The sequence below is a fragment of the Eupeodes corollae genome, chromosome 2, assembly GCF_945859685.1.
Source record: "Eupeodes corollae chromosome 2, idEupCoro1.1, whole genome shotgun sequence".
Taxonomy (NCBI): Eukaryota; Metazoa; Arthropoda; class Insecta; order Diptera; family Syrphidae; genus Eupeodes; species Eupeodes corollae.
The window spans coordinates 45,501,270-45,520,086 of NC_079148.1; the positions used below are offsets into that span (position 1 = coordinate 45,501,270).

General features: G+C 37.4%; 2 protein-coding genes across 2 annotated transcripts; one reads left to right on the top strand and one right to left on the bottom strand.

The window, feature by feature from the left end:
* Window positions 1–12,099: 12,099 nt before the first annotated feature.
* On the top strand, window positions 12,100–12,855 carry LOC129944890 (uncharacterized). Its single transcript, XM_056054552.1, has one exon. The coding sequence runs from the start codon at window positions 12,100–12,102 to the stop codon at window positions 12,853–12,855; it is 756 nt and encodes a 251-aa protein (XP_055910527.1).
* Window positions 12,856–13,212: 357 nt separating this feature from the next.
* Window positions 13,213–17,090, bottom strand: LOC129944891 (uncharacterized). The gene is made up of 3 exons (XM_056054553.1): window positions 17,040–17,090; window positions 16,686–16,951; window positions 13,213–13,309 (listed from the first exon to the last, which is right to left on the bottom strand). Exons 1-3 carry the CDS (start codon window positions 17,088–17,090, stop codon window positions 13,213–13,215), a joined length of 414 nt encoding a protein of 137 aa, XP_055910528.1.
* Between the last annotated feature and the right edge of the window lie 1,727 nt (window positions 17,091–18,817).

Sequence of the window (18,817 nt, forward strand, 5' to 3'; positions counted from 1 at the left end):
AGATAGAGGGATGTCACAACAGGAATGAGGTTCGTAAATTTTACCAAAAGGTAAAAAAAACCTCCCAAGGGTACCAGCCACGAACCGATGCCTGTAAAGACGATCAGGGGAACATCGTAGTAGAACCGCAGTCGATGCTGAGAATATGGAAAGATCACTTCTCTAAATTATATAACGGCGATGACGAACCGAATTCCGCTGTAAGGGAGATAGAACCACTCAACCTCGGCGACGCAGATCAACAATTCCGCCTACCCGACCTTGACGAAGTGAAGATAGCTATATCGAAACTTGAGTCAAACAAAGCTGCTGGAGCTGATGGCATCGCTGCCGAACTATTCAAAGCAGCAGGCGATGACTTGGTAGGGCGCATGCACCAACTCATCTGCAAAATATGGTCGAAAGAAAGCATGCCCGATGAGTGGAATCTCAGCATAGTGTGCCCGATCCATTAGAAAGGAGACCCTCTAAACTGCGCCAACTACAGAGGCATCAGTCTCCTTAACATTGCATATAAGATCCTCTCTGCCGTATTATGTGAACGTCTGAAGCCATTCGTCAACAACCTGATTGGTCCTTATCAGTGTGGCTTCAGACCAGGAAAGTGCACTATAGACCAAATATTCACACTACGGCAGGTCTTCGAAAAAACCCAATAACTTCAAATCGATACCCACCACCTCTTTATCGATTTTAAAGCCGCGTATGACAGCATCTATAGGAAAGAGCTCTACCGAGCAATGTCTAGTTTTGGCATCAATGTCAAACTTATCCGTTTGTGCAGAATGACGATGGAGAATGCACGCTGCTTTATCAAGGTCGGAAAAGATCTTACCGATTCATTTGATGTCAAAAAAGGTTTTAGACAAGGCGATGCACTGTCATACGACTTCTTCAACATCGTTCTGGAAAGAATTGTGTAAAACTCAACCGTCAACACTAGAGGCACAATCTTCCAAAGGATACACAGATGAAATTGACATAATTGGAAGATCAAAGCGTGATGTCAGTGGAGCGTTTTCGAGCATTGCGACGGAAGCGAAGAAGATGGGTTTAGTGGTCAATGGGGGCAAGACCAAGTATATGCTGTCATCAAAAAAGGACACTGAACGACGACGTCTTGGACAAAACGCCACCATGGACTGCTATAACTTTGAGGTAGTTAAGGACTTTGTCTACCTAAGCACCACTATTAATACAGACAACGACACCAGCGCTGAAATCAAACGAAGAATAATTCTTGCAAATCGCTGCCTCTTTGGACTTAGAAGGCAATTGAGAAGTAAAGTCCTCTCTTGAGCATGTAAAATCACCATCAATAAGACTTTCATCATCCCGGTTCTCATCTATGGCGCTGAGGCCTGGACCCTGTCAAAGAAAGATGAGAGCGTCTTAGGATGCTTGTAGAGAAAAATTCTTCGGGTGATTTTTTGTCTCGTACGCATAGATGGAGAATGGAGGAGAAGATATAACGACGAACTGTACGGGCGACACTGACCTAGTTAGCAGAATTAAAGTCCAACGGCTTAGATGGCTAGGTCATGTAGAGCGGATGGTCTTCGAATCCAATCCCGAGAGACGGCGCAGTAGAGGAAGACCGCGACTCAGGTGGCGCACTCAGGTGGGTGAAGAACTCAACCAACTTGGCGTGCGAAACTGGAGACAGCTAGCTAGGGACCGAGCTGGCTGGAGACGCTTGTTGGTTGAGGCCCAGGTCCGCCCCGGACTGTAGCGCCACCTTAAGTAAGTAAGTAAGTAAGATAACAATTTCGACACTTGAAATTAATAAATAATTCGTTTGTTTATTTCTTTATATAAAATCTTTTCTATTACGATTAAGCAAACCGCAAGTATTTAATAGCAGCTATTTGTCCCTATGTTCGATATGAAGTAGTTGCTTTGAAAACCGGTGCTACATTTTGAAACACTTAAATTTCTCATCGGTGATTCTTGTGGCCCTTTTTTTAAATTCATGCTTGACTTTCACATCAATACGATTGTATCATGATAAAAGTCTTTCGAAAGGTATGTATCGTCCTGTGTCTTTTAGGTTCCTTTTCGCACTCATTAAGGGAATCCCTTTAAATTAATGGCTTACTTTATTTACACAGGTAATATGGCAAAGAGCATTCTGTGTAGAATCCTTTTCGTTGGATTTTTTTTGCCGCACCATTAGGACATAAAAAAAGCTATTCTTGCTGCTAAAAAAGCTATTCTTCCTGAAACGCGTATTTTTTATTTTAAGTTTTATGGTTTTTATGGACATTTTTTATTTGTTGCATATTCGTACGTGTTACGGTGTAGCTGTTTGTTTGTATTTTATACCTTCTCTAATTTTCGGTGGCCTTCGTGAGGCAATTCTGGATGGGAAATATACGTTGTAAAAGTCTCTCTTTAAAAGAAATTTTCAACAGTATTTTTTATATCATTCAACTAAGTGGATTTGTTGAAGATTGTATACAAGGTCCTTATAAGTAAAGATTATCGTAATCACTTTAAGTGATAAGTTCCTAACAAAAGTTTAATGATTTCAAACATAAGGCAGACAAAACACTTTAAAGGTGAGTTTATTTTTTGTATATTAAAGCGTAATGACTAACCTTAAAATGCCAAACAGACTTCCATTGATTTGGAGAGTGGAAAAGGATTTTAAAGAAGATATATGTACGTTGGTTTGGAATATATTAATATAGCAATATGAGTGGTCTGTTTAAGGCGTTTCACATTCGTGCAGTTTGTCTAAAAAAGTAAATTGTTAAGTCGAAACTGGACTTAATTGTAGATTGATCATCATATCCGGAAACGAGGCCTATAATATCAACTGGATGTGAATGGTGATGTTTCTCACTATATTGTTCAACAACTTTGTCAAAATATATCCACAGTATAAGGCATCTGACGAAAATCAACACAAGATGATGCATCAAAATCACTACTTAGCCCAAGCTTGCCTGCTTTGAAGACACACACAAAATTAATACTGCTTTCTACAAGATGCGGAAGAGGATAAGCAACTTCTTACAACTGTCATAAAATATAGATGCTTAGATTAAGCTATAAGAGTTTTTGTAAGGAGTATCCTTCGAATAGCCAAGAGACTAAACTTTGACGGAATCTTATCACTAACAATTCATTTTGTGAGGCCTTCGAAGTTAATTGAGAAATGCATACATTTTATTTCAAAACCTTACCTTACTACCAAAACCTACCTTACTGAGAAAATTGAAAAGGGCTATCCCAAACTCTAAAACTCAAAACTGGCAGAACATGCATACAGTTTTTGCAAACGACGTCGACGTAACCGAATTTCAATTAAAATAAATGAATTAGGTGGCGCAACAGTCCGTTGGACTAGCATACGCTGGAGACGAGACAGGTACCTAACTCTTTCAAAGAAGCTCTAGTATTTCCCATATATAAAAAAGGAGACCCAAATGATCCAACAAATTATAGAGGTATCTCGTTTACAAATGCTATAGCAAAAATATTTACAGGAGTGTTACTTTCTCGTATAACAAATTGGGTAGATGAAAACAGACATCTCAGTGTATATCAATCAGGTTTCCGCTCTGGTTTTTCGACTACTGATAATATCTTTGTGATAAATACAATTATCCAGGATTTCCAACTCCGTCAACGTAAATTATATATTTTCTTTGTAGACTTCAAGGCAGCCTTCGACACTATACATAGAAAAGCGCTATATTTTAAATTAAATCAACTGGGAATGTCGACAAAAATGCTAAGGATAATAAAGGAACTGTACAACGGATCAAAATCAGCAGTATGGGATGGAAGAAAAGCATCGGAATGGTTTGAAACCAAAACTGGTTTAAAACAAGGATGTTTACTAAGTGCCATGCTGTTTGTCCTTTTCATAGACGATGTAACATCCTGTTTACCTGCCGGAATAAACATAGCTGACAAAGTTATAAAATGTCTCCTTTACGCTGATGACCTGATTTTACTAGCTGAATCACCTGAAAGTTTACAGCTGATGATTAATAAGCTAAACGAATATTGTAATTCCTGGAACCTTATCATCAACCTTGATAAATCTAAAATTATGGTAGCAGGCTGTTCGAGAGGACGATGCTCACGAAGAGAGAAATGGTATTGCGGTAGAGAGAATATTGAAGTAGTCAAAACCTACAAGTACCTTGGAATCGATGTAACTCCAACCTTCAATATGAAACAACATCTCTCTTCAAAACTTATCACAACGAAAAATGCCATTAATATTAGTTGGAATCTCCTATTGAGAAAGAAAGAGGTACCGAATTCAGCTAAATACAAGATATATGAAGGGGTTCTACGTTCAATGATGTGCTATGGAGCTCAGGTGTGGGGCTTTCAAGAATTCGAGGAAGTCGAAAAACTACAAAGATTCTTCATCAAAAAAGTATTTCAGCTTCCTAAAAATACTCCAAATTATATGCTTCATCTCGAAACGGGACTAGCCACTCTTTATATATTCACTCTGAAACTACATGTTGACTACATCATAAAAGTTATCTCGACGTATAGTCAAGAAAGGCTGCAACACGTTCTAGGATTGTATGCTATCAGAAGGAATCATCCCTTTATACAAAAATGGAAAGAACTAGCTGAATCAGTCGACTCACCTTTGGATGTAAACATTGAAAGACCATTAGAACTCAGAAATCAAATGTATGCTATAATAAGAGAATTAGATATAAAACACAGAGAAAACTACACGAAAAAAGCACTAGAATCAGAAAACCGACTCATATACCCAACTCTAGTCCATAACCTCAACGAAAATAATTATTTCAAAGACTCGAATAGCTGCAGAAAAATATCGTTGTTGTTTAGAGCAAGAGGGGAACTCCTCAACTTGAATGGAACGTCTTTTAACAATAGCGAAACCAATTACTGCACACTATGTAATCAACATGCTAGAGAAGACACGTTTCATTTCATGGGTATTTGTCCAATATTGAGAAACTGGAGGATGCAGTATTTCCAAAAACCATCTTTAACTCTAGAGGAACTCAAGGAACTACTTAATGGACCGAATTGGGAAGCAATATATAAATACTGCAATGAAGCTCTAAATTATAGAAAACTAATTATTACGGAATTTATTTAGAATATTTAAGTTACATACAAGAACCTAGTAGATACTATAATATAGGTCCCTCCGACAGACGGCAAATTTCGCCATTGTCATTTCATTCATTTAAAAATTGTAACAAAACAAAATGTCAAAACTGTGTTAAATAAATGAATCTTAATCTAATCTAAAAAAATCAGTCCGTTGGAAAGATGTAAAGGTAGTTTTCATTCCCAAGGCGGGCAAATGCTCGCATGTTAACCCTTAAAACCTACGACCTATTAGTCTATCATCTTTCATTCTCAAAACTTTGAAACGATTGATCGATTTCCATATACGTAACAACATTGAGAAGAGACTTTCAATGTCTCAGCATGCTTACTGCAAAGGGAAATCGGTAGAAACAGCCTTGCACCCTCTGGTAAGAACTACCGAATACTCCCTAGAGCAAAAAGAATATACTATGGAGGCCTTTCTGGATATTTAGGGCGCTTTCAACAACGTTGACACATCCGCTATCACATCTGCTATGACGACCTTAAACGTCGAATACTTAATCTGTGAGTTGATTAATCTAATGCTAAAAAGCAGGATCATCAACTCTAGTTTGGGAGATTTTTGCACAAAAAGGTCTGTCAGTAGAGGCACTCCGCAAGGTGGTGTTCTGTCCCCTCTCCTGTGGAACATATCCCTTGAGAGGGAAGGCTACAGAGTGATTGTGTATGCCGATGATGTTGCTATCGCCGTCACAGGGTAACATCCTAATACACTGAGAGACCTCCTCCAAAATGCACTCAATATGCTCACTAGATGGGCTGATCACTGCGGACTTAGTATTAATCCCCAAAAAACAGACCTCGTCCTTTTCACACGGAAATACACGATCCCAGTAATTGTACCACCTTCAATAAAAGGTGTACCGCTAATTTTTACCAATGAAGCCAAATACCTTGGTCTGATATTGGACAACAAATTAAGTTGGAAAATTAATATACAGGAAAGAGTTAAAAAAGCTACAGCAGCTCTTTTCCTTTGCAAGAAAGCCATAGGAAGCAAATGGAGTTTTCAACCTCGCATTACCTACTGGCTATACACATCGGTCATCCGACCAATACTTATGTACGGGGTTGCAGTATGGTGGACTGCACTGGAGAAAGTCACATACTACGACAAAATCAGCAGAGTCCAACGCACTGCATGTCTCTGCATAAGAGGGGCATTGAGAATTACACCCTCAGCAGCGTTAGACACTCTCCTCCATCTGACACCCCTCGGCATCTTCAGTAAATAAGTGGCAGCGAGTACAGCGATAAGACTCGACGCCTCATCTCAATGGACCAACAACAATGTGGGGCACTCCATCATTTTGAACCCCTTTGCTTCTATACCAAAGTACATAGACTACACTATTCCTAAACCCCTATTTGGAAAAAAGCTTCCAGATATCCATTCCATCCAGAGATGAACGGGAAGACAAAAAGCTCCAGGATAACAAAAGTATTCATTTTTATACAGATGGATCCAAGACAAATGAGTGGTGTGTACTCAGAAAAGCTTAATCTAAGCATTTCATTCCGCCTCCCTAATCATTGTAGCGTCTTTCAAGCGGAAATTTTAGCGATCAAAGAGGTTCTCTTCTGGCTAAAAGAAAACGTGATATCAACTTCTGATATCCGCATCTTCTCTGACAGTGAGGCTGCTATCAAATCCCTTAACGGTGTCTCAACCAAATCTTTAACGGCCTTCGATTGCCGATCGTCTCTTATGGAGATGGCGCAGCAATTTATCATTCACCTATTTTGGGTGCCGGGCCACAGAGACATCACGGGAAATTGTAGAGCCGATGAACTCGCTAAAAATGGAACCGTCATGCCTATTTCACCTGAAAGGGAGGAGATAGGTATACCGATAGCTACATGTAAACTTTTGCTAAAAGAAACAGCTTTTGCGATAGCAAATTCTAGGAGGCACAACTTACCAACATGGGCAGCCACAAAACTCATATGGCCTTCACTGGACCTAAAGAGCTCTAAAGACTTGTTTCTCAAAGCAGACTTCATATTAATAATTAAATAATTTGGGTGGCGCGACAGTCCGTTGAGAACCAAGGCCTAGTGACTTACAACTCTCAACCATTCCTGTGTGCGAGTAATGTTGTCAGGAATGGAGGGGACCTACAGTTTATATGCCGACTCCGAACGCCAAATTTTGAGAAAGCACTTTTTCATGACAATAGTTACTCTTGGAGAATTTGTCAATTCCTCGCAAGAGGCATTACCCGTGAAAAGACTTTAGATGGCATAGGCAGGGATCGAACCCAAGACCTCTAGCATGACAGTCCAACGCACTTACCATCATGCCACGGGTACTACCGAATTCTAATTGTTTTCGTAGAAAAAAAACGAAATATCAAATGGGCATGTTCCGACAATATAAGGGACTTTATTTGCAGACAACTTTTTTCTTTGAACGCAAATTTTGATCACGGGAAGTAGTTAGTTTTTCAAGCGTCATGAATTTCAAATTCAGAACTTTACTTCAGAAACCGCTTCTTTGAGTTCATATTAAAAAAAAACTTCCACAAACATGAAGTTGAAGCAATAAAGTTCAGCTTTCAGTTGAATGAACAATTATAATAAGATATCATTTTGACACAAGTAGAAAAGACTTGATATTTCGGGAGATTTTTTTTGACTACTTTTCAAGTCAAAATATAAAGGCTTTCTTTTTGAATTTTTAATTATATTGTTGAAAAATAACTTATTCAGTAGAAAGATATATTTTTAATATCAAATCTCTGTGTGAACTGAGCGGTTTCAAATAATATTTTAAGAAAGAAATAAAATATCTATCTATCTATCCTTTCCAGTCAACTTTCCAATATGGTTGCTTTAATTGGAAGGCAATTTTTTGGTAGCTGGCCAAACAGATACTAGAAACTTGGTTACATTCAGGTCTCTTATGTCGTCTTAACCTGCCAAATGTGTTTTTGCATATAAGGTTAGCAGCTGTCACATTTAACAATTGAATAGAAGGTTAGCAGCTGTCACATTTGACAATTGACAAAAGACGCCATAAATAAAAATCAAACACAACTTTGTGGCGCTTTCTGTCACACACAATCCAAACACTCACAGTTTTCCAAAAATATTTCCGAACCGTGTAATTTCTCGAAGCGGTGCAAATAATTGGCCAAAGATAAGTTCTAGATCGATGCTCTTAAAAATGTATTCAATACCTTCAACATGAAATTCAAGGAGTTATTAAGGAACAGCATAAAAAAGGCCATAATTGATTTCTCTCCTTTTTTTTTTAATATCTATGGCAAACATTTTAGGACCCCCTAATTTTAAGTCTTCCATAAGATTGATGTTGATTATGTTAAAAATATTGGGCCATAACGAATCCAAAAATGTTCTGTAGTAGTATGAAACTAATCCCAAGTTAAAAAGGAAGTAATGTCACATTATTTATGTCTTGAGACCAGATACAAATAAATCAAGATTAATTAGTTTTTTTTTTTTAAATAATTTATAGGCACTCAAGGGGTAATTGGTACCCTTTATATGTTTATATTTAAACGCATTGCGAGCGTTAGGAAAATATGGAGGATTTAAAAGGAGATACCGTGCACATTGGTCTTAAAGTTCTGAACATCAAAATGGGAGGGAAACACAGAGTAGGGTAAAGCGATTTAAGAAAGAATCTCTATACTTGACAGTACGCCCGGAATTAAGCTCAAGTGTAAACTGATGAGCATTCCTAGAAGTTTTTAGGGTGGAATGCAACAGGCTAGTTTAACAGAACATTGTTTGTAAAAATATTGATAAAACAACGAAAGGTATTAACCATTGCGGCGGTGTTCTTACGATGTAAATTTTTCGATTATAGTTCTGTCGCCTATCATTTTTAAAGCCCTTTTTTTAAATTCTATCCAAGATATTTAAACTTGTTTTAGGGGCACCTGCCCAGATATGCGAATTGTATTCAAGCTTTGGACTGATGAAGGCTTTGTAAATTACAGCCAGATCAGAAGGGGTGAAAAATTTCTTGCACCGTCGCGTCGGAGAAATGCTAAGATCAGAATTCAATGAGCTTATCATACGCTGCCGTTGAAATTCCACATCCGAAGGACAAGGATGTGAATCTAGAAACCAGTATGAGAAGCTGAGGGTACTGTCGTCGGCGAAAAAGATCATTTATGAATATAAGAAAGAGCGTCGGAGACAAAACGGAGCTCTGGGGAACACCAGCATTTATTTTATGAATTTCAGACTTGTAACCATCCAATACAACTTGTATTGAACGGTTAGAAAGGTAATTTCTAATCCAACGAAGAAGAGATTCATCAATACCAAAAGCACGCATTTTCGATAAGAGAGCTTGGTGCCAAACTTTATCAAATGCTTTTGAAATATCAAGTGCAATAATCTTACTTTCTCCAAAACGATGTAAAGATTTGCTCCACTGTTCGGTGAGATGAACCATGAGATCACCAGTGGACCTATTGCTATGAAAACCATACTGTCGGTTATTAATAAGCTTCCATTCTTCGAGTTATTTCTTGAGCTGATAATTAATCAGCGTTTCCATGACCGTCGAAAGAACGTGAGTGGTATTGGACGATAGTTAGAGGGAGAGGAGGATTCGCCTTTTTTAGGGACAGGCTGGACAAATGCAGTTTTCCATCCGCTCGGAAAGGGACCTGTAGAGTAGGAAAGATGGAAAAGTTAAACTAGTGGTTTTGCCAGCGATGAAGAGCACCTTTTCAGAACAATTGGGGAGATACTATCCGATATAGCGAGGATTTCGTCCAAAAAGAACAGTAGACCACAAACAAAAAATAAAATTTTCTCATCGTCATCATCATCCCCCCTGATGAAATATGTCCTCAAGAAAACCGTCACTATGGGTCAAAGTGCCGACGCTAAAAATGGTAACCAATTGGCTGTAGATAACTTCGAAAAAACAACAAATCAATAACAACTAACGAACAATCAACCACAACAAATGTCAAAAGTCAACCCCTGTGAGCCAATTATTAATAACGAAGACAATTTTATGATGGACAAACTGAAGAATAAACTTCCAACCCGGGCTGCCACCGTGGAGGATTTCGGCCAACAGATGTGTCTGTACTTAATAACTTTCAATTCGAATCAGATCATCGGAGCTGATCTTTAACAACGATATAACATTATATCAAGGTTAAATGAACCTACTCAAATAGCATATAATAAAATGGAAAAAACTATAAAAGAATCTGCAGACAGGTATATTCTTACTGCTGTATCTCAAAAACCGTAAAAACTATCTAGTGAAACTCTAAATATGATAGCACTTAGTGATAGTATTCGAAAAAAGACCAATCTGAATGCCCAAGAAAAACAGGGTCTGAAAATATACGGAAGAACGTTGTCAAGAAGACATCCAAAAATTCAATGACAACCTCTAATCGAAGAAACGAGATCAATAAAAAAAGGCAAAGAATGCAATCCAAGATTATAAAGAGTGGATAACAGCAATGGCGGATAATGGTAAAAGAATTCGCGAAAGGAAGAATATTTACCAAATAGCTACAAACTTCTACATTGATCCATACAAAACACGCATAGTAGACACTGATGATATATTTCTAGAGCGACAAAACCAGGAGGAAGATTTTCCACCATTTCTTAAAAGTGAAATAGAGCGAGGAAACAATGGGATATTAGCTGAATACCTAAAGTTCGGCAACTTTTCACTGGACAACTGGTTGACTACTATTTTCAATCAGGTTTTGGTCACCGAGGAAGTCCCAGACCAATGGACGAAATCGGAAATAATTCTCATACATAAAAAAGGGAACAGGCACGATATCAACAATTATCGCCCGATAAGCATAATATCATCGATATATTTACAAGGTTTTTGCAAAGTGTTTATTTGAGAGAATGAAAACCACTCTTAATTTAAATCAACCTTTTGAACAAGCCGGTTTTAGTTCAGGTTTTTCGACAATAGATCATCTACAAACCGTTAATAAAATAATAGAAAAATGCAAAGGGTATAACATCACAATATACTTTGCCTTCATCGATTTTGCAAAAGCGTTTGACACAGAAGAGCAGAGATTTATTTGGAAAAAATAGTTCGATTCCTAAAGAAAATGTATGACAGGAGCACATCCCACATAAAAACGGAATGCATCGGACCAGATTTTAAAATATCGCAAATAAGGCAAGGAGATCCAATTTCACCAGCACTCTTTTCTGCAGCCTTAGAAGGAGTATTTAGAAAGCTAGACTGGGAAGACAAAGGATTGAAGATAAATGGCAAATGTCTCTCGATGACGTTATAATTATCGCAAACAGCAGAAAAAAACTTCAAACGATGCTGAACGAACCGTGCTCGGAATGCGGAAATATTGTGTTGTCAACAAATCAGCAGAAAACTAAAATTATGACAAATAGTGCTTCTGATCCAGTTAGTGTTAATAACAATATATTGGAATACGTTGAAGACTACACATACCTTGGTCAGATTATCTCATTCAAAGACAAAGAAAAAAACTATATAGAGCAGCGAATGACGAACGCTTGAAACAGTTCTGGAACGTAAAGCATCTTCTTACATTGAATATTTCGAATAAAACAAGGAAATATGTGTTTGGCTCAACAGTTCTTCCAGTCCTCACCTATGGGTGCCAAACTTAGCAAGTCACAAAAAAACACTGAAATGAAACTTCAATCATGTCAGAGAGCAATGGAGAGTGTTGAATAAAACATTGCCGAACACATCCCATGAAAAACATCAACATGAACGCACCTAGTGTGCATGTTTATTTTTAAAAAACATATCTATATCTATCTCATTCACGCGATTCAAATCTTCGTCTTCAACGAACAAGCCGCTTATATTTTTATTTATTCGCTCAATAAAATTCTTCCTACTTGGTTCTAAAATTTTTATCTTTTATTTCAACACTTTATCAGCACGAATTGTTTTGTAAATCTCTGCTGAAAAGGCTTTACTTAACCACGATGGACAAAAGTATAAATTTGCAAAAATTTAATGGAAGAGATTACTCGCTTTGGAAGTTTCAGGTTTTGGTATATCTACGTGCCCATGATTTAGATTGCGTTCTCGATGAATCCATAAAGCCAACGGAGGAGTTGGCCCTTGCTGCTTGGATTCAGAAAGGCAAAAAGGCACAACTCATAATCACTTCGTCAATGGATTTCAACCAGCTGAAGTTTTTAGTGACAAGTGACTCTGCAGCCAAGATGTGGACCAAACTTTCTTTCATATATGAGCAGAAATCAGGAGTCTCACTCAGCACACTGCAACAAAAGTTCTATGAATATCGAAAGTCGGAAGACGACAACATGGCCAGCCACATATCAGATATAGAACAAATGGCTAAACAGCTTGAGGAATTGGGTGCTCCGATGGCAGAATCGGCAATAATTACAAAAATCATCTGCAGTCTTCCATCACAATTCAAACATTTCATATCAGCATGGGATTCCGTGGCCCAGTCGGAACAAACGTTCCAAAATTTGAGCCAGCGTCTAATGAAAGAGGAGATGCTTCTATTTGAGAAACCATCAGATGATTCTGCTACAGACCATCAGGCATTGATTCATTACAACAAGAAAAAGACATCTATAGCAGATAAGAAGAAGAATTCAACGTGGGCATTGGTGGGAAGAATGTCGCACCCGACTTGCACAACAAAGAGACAACAAACAAGGTACATCATCGGCGTTAATGGCTCACTGCTGATGGTACACTGACTCTGGAGAATCGAGCCATATGTGCTTCCAAAAAGGTGCGTTCAGTAGTTTCCGAGCTGTTGATGAACGCGAATATCCAGTTTGCTTAGGAAATATGGAAAAGGTGTATGCACATGGAATCGGCAATGTGGAAATCAAATCAGATGTTTGTAGTAAGGTGCAATTCCACACGCTAATAAATTTACTCTTTGTTCCCAGCATTGGATTCAATTTATTCAGTGTCAGCTCAGCCGACAGCCAAGGTGCTGCTACGAGTTTTAAGAATGGTCGTGCGGAAGTTAAAAGAAATGGACAGACTCTTCTAGTTGGACAACTTTGTGAATCTACTCAGCTGTATAAGCTTTCTTTGAGCATTGTTCATTCAGATATTGTGAATGTTTCAGTCAGTCCTAGCATTGAAAGATGGCACAAGCGCCTTGGACATCTGAGCGTCGACACAATCAAGCAATCAGCTCTGAACAAACAATTATCTATAGGTGATCCACAAAAATTCTTTTGCAAGGGATGTGCTTTGGGAAAATCTCATCGACAGAGTTTTGTCAAAGATGAAAAATCAAGAAAGAAGGGGCCAGGTGAATTGGTCCATGCTGATCTATGCGGACCAATGCAGATTCCTTCTCTAGGAGGTTCCAAGTATTTTTTGCTAATTAAAGATGATTTTTCAAACTACACTCAAGTCTATTTCTTGCAAGAAAAATCTGATACTGCATTTAAGTTCGACGAGTTTCTGACTAAAGCACGCGCCAACTCAATCATTGTGAAAGCGGTAAGAACAGACAATGGTACTGAGTTTGTGTGCAGAGCGTTTGAAAGCATTTTGGCAAAGCATTGTGTTCATCACGAAACTTCTACACCATATGTACGTCAACAGAACGGTTTTATTGAAAGTCAAAACCGTACAGTGAAAGAGACTGCTCTTTCGATGCTTTATGATTGTGGTGCCCCACAGTTACTTTGGGCTGAAGCTGTCAATACAGCGGTGCAGATACGAAATATTTGTCCCATTCGATCAAACAATTGGAAATCGCCTTTTGAATTATGGAAAAGACTCTTTACACTTTTGGATGCAGTGCGTTCTATCATATTCAAAAAGAACATCGTAAAGGATTGGATGCTAAAAGTAAGCATGCTGCTTTTGTAGGCTACAATCATGAAACCAAAGGTTATAGACTGTACAATGGATCGAAAATTGTAATAACTCGAGACGTCCTATTTGACGAAGACAAATCATTTTTTTGAGTGTACAAATACCAGTTTAAATCAAACATCAAATCTATGTGTATTACCTTACAGCATTTTTGAATGCCAATCTGTGCAAAGCCCTCAACAAAATCAGCCAAACGAAGACCAGTGCGATGATGAAGTTACATTTCCGATGGATGATCCACAAGAAGTTACCCCTAAAGATGTTGACACCATACCACAAGAGAATGATAGCACTACAAATGAACGTTACCCATTGAGGAATAGAATGACAAGGGATATGTGTGCTATAGCTGCAGCCGAAGGAAGTCCAACTTATGATGAGGCTCTATCAGGTAATGAAAAATCTCAATGGCTAAGTGCTATGTCTGAAGAGCTAGAATCACTTCGCGAATCTGAAACATATGAAGTACTTGAAAGACAAACCTGGATGAAGCCAATTCAAAGCAAATGGATTCTCAAACGAAAGACAGATGCTGATGGTATGCCAACTCCACATGCGTCAATTTGACATACAAACTGCTTTTTTGTATGGTGAATTAGAAGACCAAATTTGCGTGACTCCGCCGCCTGATATAGAACATCACAACAAAATCTGGAAGTTGAAAAAGAGTTTGTACGGGCTTAAACAGGCTCCACGAGTGTGGAATGCAAAATTCAAAGAAACTCTCAACAAATTGTATTCTCATCGAGTATAAACATTTTGAATAATCTGATGCAACACCTAAAAATTGATTACAAAGCTTCATATTTTCTGGGACTTCATATCATATCCTCGGAATCAAAACTCATCATCAACCAGAAGCAATACTGTGAATGAGTCCTGAGGCAATTTCAATATGGATTCTTCATCACCAGTGAGTACACCTGCTGACAAAACGAAAATCACATAGACGTCAAACACGTATCTACAAAGGAGCAGAAAGCAGACATTCTCACGAAAGCGCTGCCCGCTCCAACATTTTCTAAACTTCGACTTTCTATTGGAATTAAACAACATTAGATGAGTTCACAATGAGGGAAGGTGTTGAATAAAACATTGCCGAACACATCCCATGAAAAACATCAACATGAACGCACCTAGTGTGCATGTTTATTTTTAAAAAAACATATCTATATCTATCTCATTCACGCGATTCAAATCTTCGTCTTTAACGAACAAGCCGCTTACATTTTTACTTATTCGCTCAATAAAATTCTTCCTACCTACTTGGTTCTAAACTTTTTATCTTTTATTTGAACTGAGAGAGTTATTTTGAACGTTCATATTGCCCAGCAAATTAACCATCAGAATATAAGAAGTCAAACTAATTTTGAAGACGTTAGACACAGGCTTAAGAAACTCAAATGGGAATGGGCAGGACATGTAATACCTACACCTGATAATCGATGGACAAAATTAGTAACCGAATAGATACCCTTAGAAAGCAAAAGAAGCGTAGCTGGACAACATAAACGCTGGAAGTCTATGGGAGATGGAGAAGTCTGGGGGAGGCTTATGCTCAGATAACCTAAAATTATACCTCTCTTTTCAAATAATGTATATATTTAAATTAGTTTTTAAAAATTGATTGAATTATTCGTTTCTTGTAATTTAATTAATTTTACGTACACATACTTTATTAAATGTAATTTAAATATATTCAATCAAATGGTAATTATAAAATTATCGTAAATTTTAAAGTATCAATCAGTGAATAAACCTGTGAATAATAATAATATCCGGGCCAGCGGATCTGTGTATGTCAAGGTCTTTCAGTACTCTTGCAACTGCACGAATGCGAAAGAAGATTCGTCCCATAGAATCATTTACGCTCTCAAGAACAGTATAATTTATGGCACTTTCCGGTAGCGTCAAATAAACAGCAAACTGTGCTGCAAACAAATTGGCTTTATCAATCGAGCTTACATTGTGGACGAGCGTTGAAACCGAGGATGACGTGGTGTTTCGTATGTTTTTTACAAATGACCAGAAATTTTTACTACCGTTGGGACATTGTAGCATTTTTTGCCTTAATTTCTGATCATGCAACAATTTGGTTCGACGAATATGACCATTACATGTCTTTCTAGCTTGTTTGAACTTATTATATTAGTTAATTGAAAAGCAATATGTATTGGTTAATGTATACAATAATTATATTATGTGTGTTTTGTGTATAATGCTAATAGTCTTTTATATGTTTATAAAAAATCAGTCTAGTTGTCAATCTGTATTTAAAAATAATAGCCTAAAGTATAACCACTATCTAATAATAAAAATTAAGGAAATACATTCTAAGCAAACGAAAATTTCTACATAATTTCGAATGGCTACAAAAGCAAAGCCATATACTTAGCAGAAGACTCGATAATTCATCTAAATTACAATTATATACAAAATATATCTTTATCTATAAAATTCTCCATTCTACATTACTTTTTTCTATAAACTAACTTAACTTAAAAAATACATATGCATATTCAAATATTTAAACAAAAAAAAATAAAAAAACCTTGTCAAGAAATATTTAGTTAAAAATAGAATTGACATTTTCCACACATCATACCATCGATTTGAAATAAAAAACTCATATCTTCGAGCAATTTAAAACAAACAAAAAAATCAGTTTTGTGCGGTCCTTGACTCTATACGTTTTTTTAACATTTTAAATGTCTGATGCATGGTACGCATTTGAAAGCGTATTGAAGTGGTTACATCCTTCTGAAGTTGCTGCACTTCTTGAATGTCCTTGCGTAAGTTTTGATATTCATTTTTCACTTCGGTCATTGATTCAAGGAGTTCCATAACACACACATCATCTATGTCTTCGGCACTTGTGTTATCAAGGCTTCGTTCGACTTCGCTAAGTTTTGTTGCAACCGTATAAAGCTGTGTTCCTGCGTTAGCAACCTTATATTTTTCCCATTGTCAAATTAAACAAATAATTAGATAAAAATATATCTTATCACTCTCATATCATTCATCACGTCTCACTCACCGATTTTTCAAGCCGAATCACCTCCTGGGCGCTCATGGCGTTGTACTGCATTTTGTCAATAGCACTCGCACTTTCGATGGACGTTTGTATCTCAAATTTAATTTAATTGAAATGTATACACAGAAATCAACTTCATTATTAAATCTATACAAAGGCGTGATTACGGATTTATTTAACTTCACATTATTGGGAGCTTCTTTTAGGAAACGGAATAAAAACCAAGCACAAATTTGAAACGTGAAATTATATGAAATTTTACACCGAGTAAAGTCTTATTTTTTACGATATCACGGTTTTAATGGTCAGAAAACCACATCCGTCGAGGGTTTAAATAGATTGACTTTCCTCTTATTAGTATTGCGTGCTGGCTGAGATGATCCCAGGGAAGATGAATCGATATCGAATTGTGTACTCCGCTCCGATGCTGTTGTTGGCAGGATACAATATCCTTCTTAGCGGGAGCGAAGAGACCAGTCGCCTTTGCCATTAGTCCTATTCCTATTCCCATTCCCATGTTCAACCCCATCCCCATTGCCATCGGCATTTTTCCTTTGCTCTCTGTATTGTTGTAGGTATACGTGAGTTGTGAGCAAGAACAAAGTTGGAAGGTTTACAAGAAGCAGGGTTAAGGATGCAAAGGGCAATATCAGCTGTTTCGGCGGACACTTTTTCTCAGTTATGGCTGTGCTGTACGGTTAAGAGTGTGGGAGTCAATGAGCTCTGTGGCTGTGCTGCACATCAGCTGGAGCACGTTATACCAGAAGCATACGGATTTCATCCCCATCATCCTTACCCTTGTTAATAATTTTTGCTGTGTTCGAAGTATGATTCTCAAAACCATCCAACAGCTCTCCGACTCCGGCTTTAGCTCAGGAATGCTATTCCTAAGAGTGTCTATAGGTCAGTGTTACTGCGCAGTGACATCATTGGAGTTGTTGTTCCTCTTTTTCCCAACACAGATTCCGGGTTTTTTGTTTTGTCAAAATGAAGAACAAACATCATAGCCATGTGGATGTGGAAAGGGAAGCACAACATTTATAAAGCTTATTCACAAAATAATGCTTAAGGGATGGGAAGTAAGATATTTCTGACATTTCCTTTTATTTTGCGATTGAGGAAGTTGCAGCAAGCAACAAAGTTTTCCTCTCTGGCTTTGGTGTGTGTACGTTTTGTGTGTGTTTTGGGAAATTTGTTTATTTTGTTTGAATATTTGTTTATCGGGGTTTTTCGTTTTGTTTACCTCCATTTTGTCAACACTATAAACCTACATTTGACGGTTAATCACGGGGTTAGCAGTGGGAAACAAGGCATATACGGGTACATAGCCCACGTGCGATATGTTAAGGACTTTCTCTTTTGATGTTGAATGCATATTGCATACAAGTATAGCTACCTGTCTATGCAATGCCAATAAGGAAGTCTTTAGTGAATTCTTTCAGGAAGAGAATTTCATTTCAAAGCACTCCTGGTTTTCAATGATGGTTCTTCAATATATTGGGAATGTATTTTGTGTGTGGTATTTATTTTTTTGAATACACAAATATATTTTACTTTGGGTATAATAAAGAAAAAATAGAAAAAAATCTATTGATTCTTGAGTAACTTCTTTTAAATTCTTAATTATTATTGATTGGTAAATGTTTGTTAAGGATAATCAAATTTTATCATGAAAAGGGATCTAAATAATTCCCAGATGACAGATGATTGATGTCTAAGCCGACAAGCTATAGTTTTCTGATTTAGCCTTTTTGAATTCTTCTTAGCAATTAGAAAAGTTC

Excerpts from the sequence above, each read along its gene's own strand:
- LOC129944890 (XM_056054552.1), top strand. The coding sequence starts at position 12,100 with ATGGACAAAAGTATAAATTTGCAAAAATTTAATGGAAGAGATTACTCG.
- LOC129944891 (XM_056054553.1), bottom strand. The coding sequence starts at position 17,090 with ATGCAGTACAACGCCATGAGCGCCCAGGAGGTGATTCGGCTTGAAAAA. Across the intron at positions 16,952-17,039 it reads TGATTCGGCTTGAAAAATCG|GTTGCTAACGCAGGAACACA; the intron begins GTGAGTGAGACG and ends GAAAAATATAAG. Across the intron at positions 13,310-16,685 it reads ATGTTAAAAAAACGTATAGA|AGCTGATTGCTTGATTGTGT; the intron begins GTCAAGGACCGC and ends TTGTTTGTTCAG.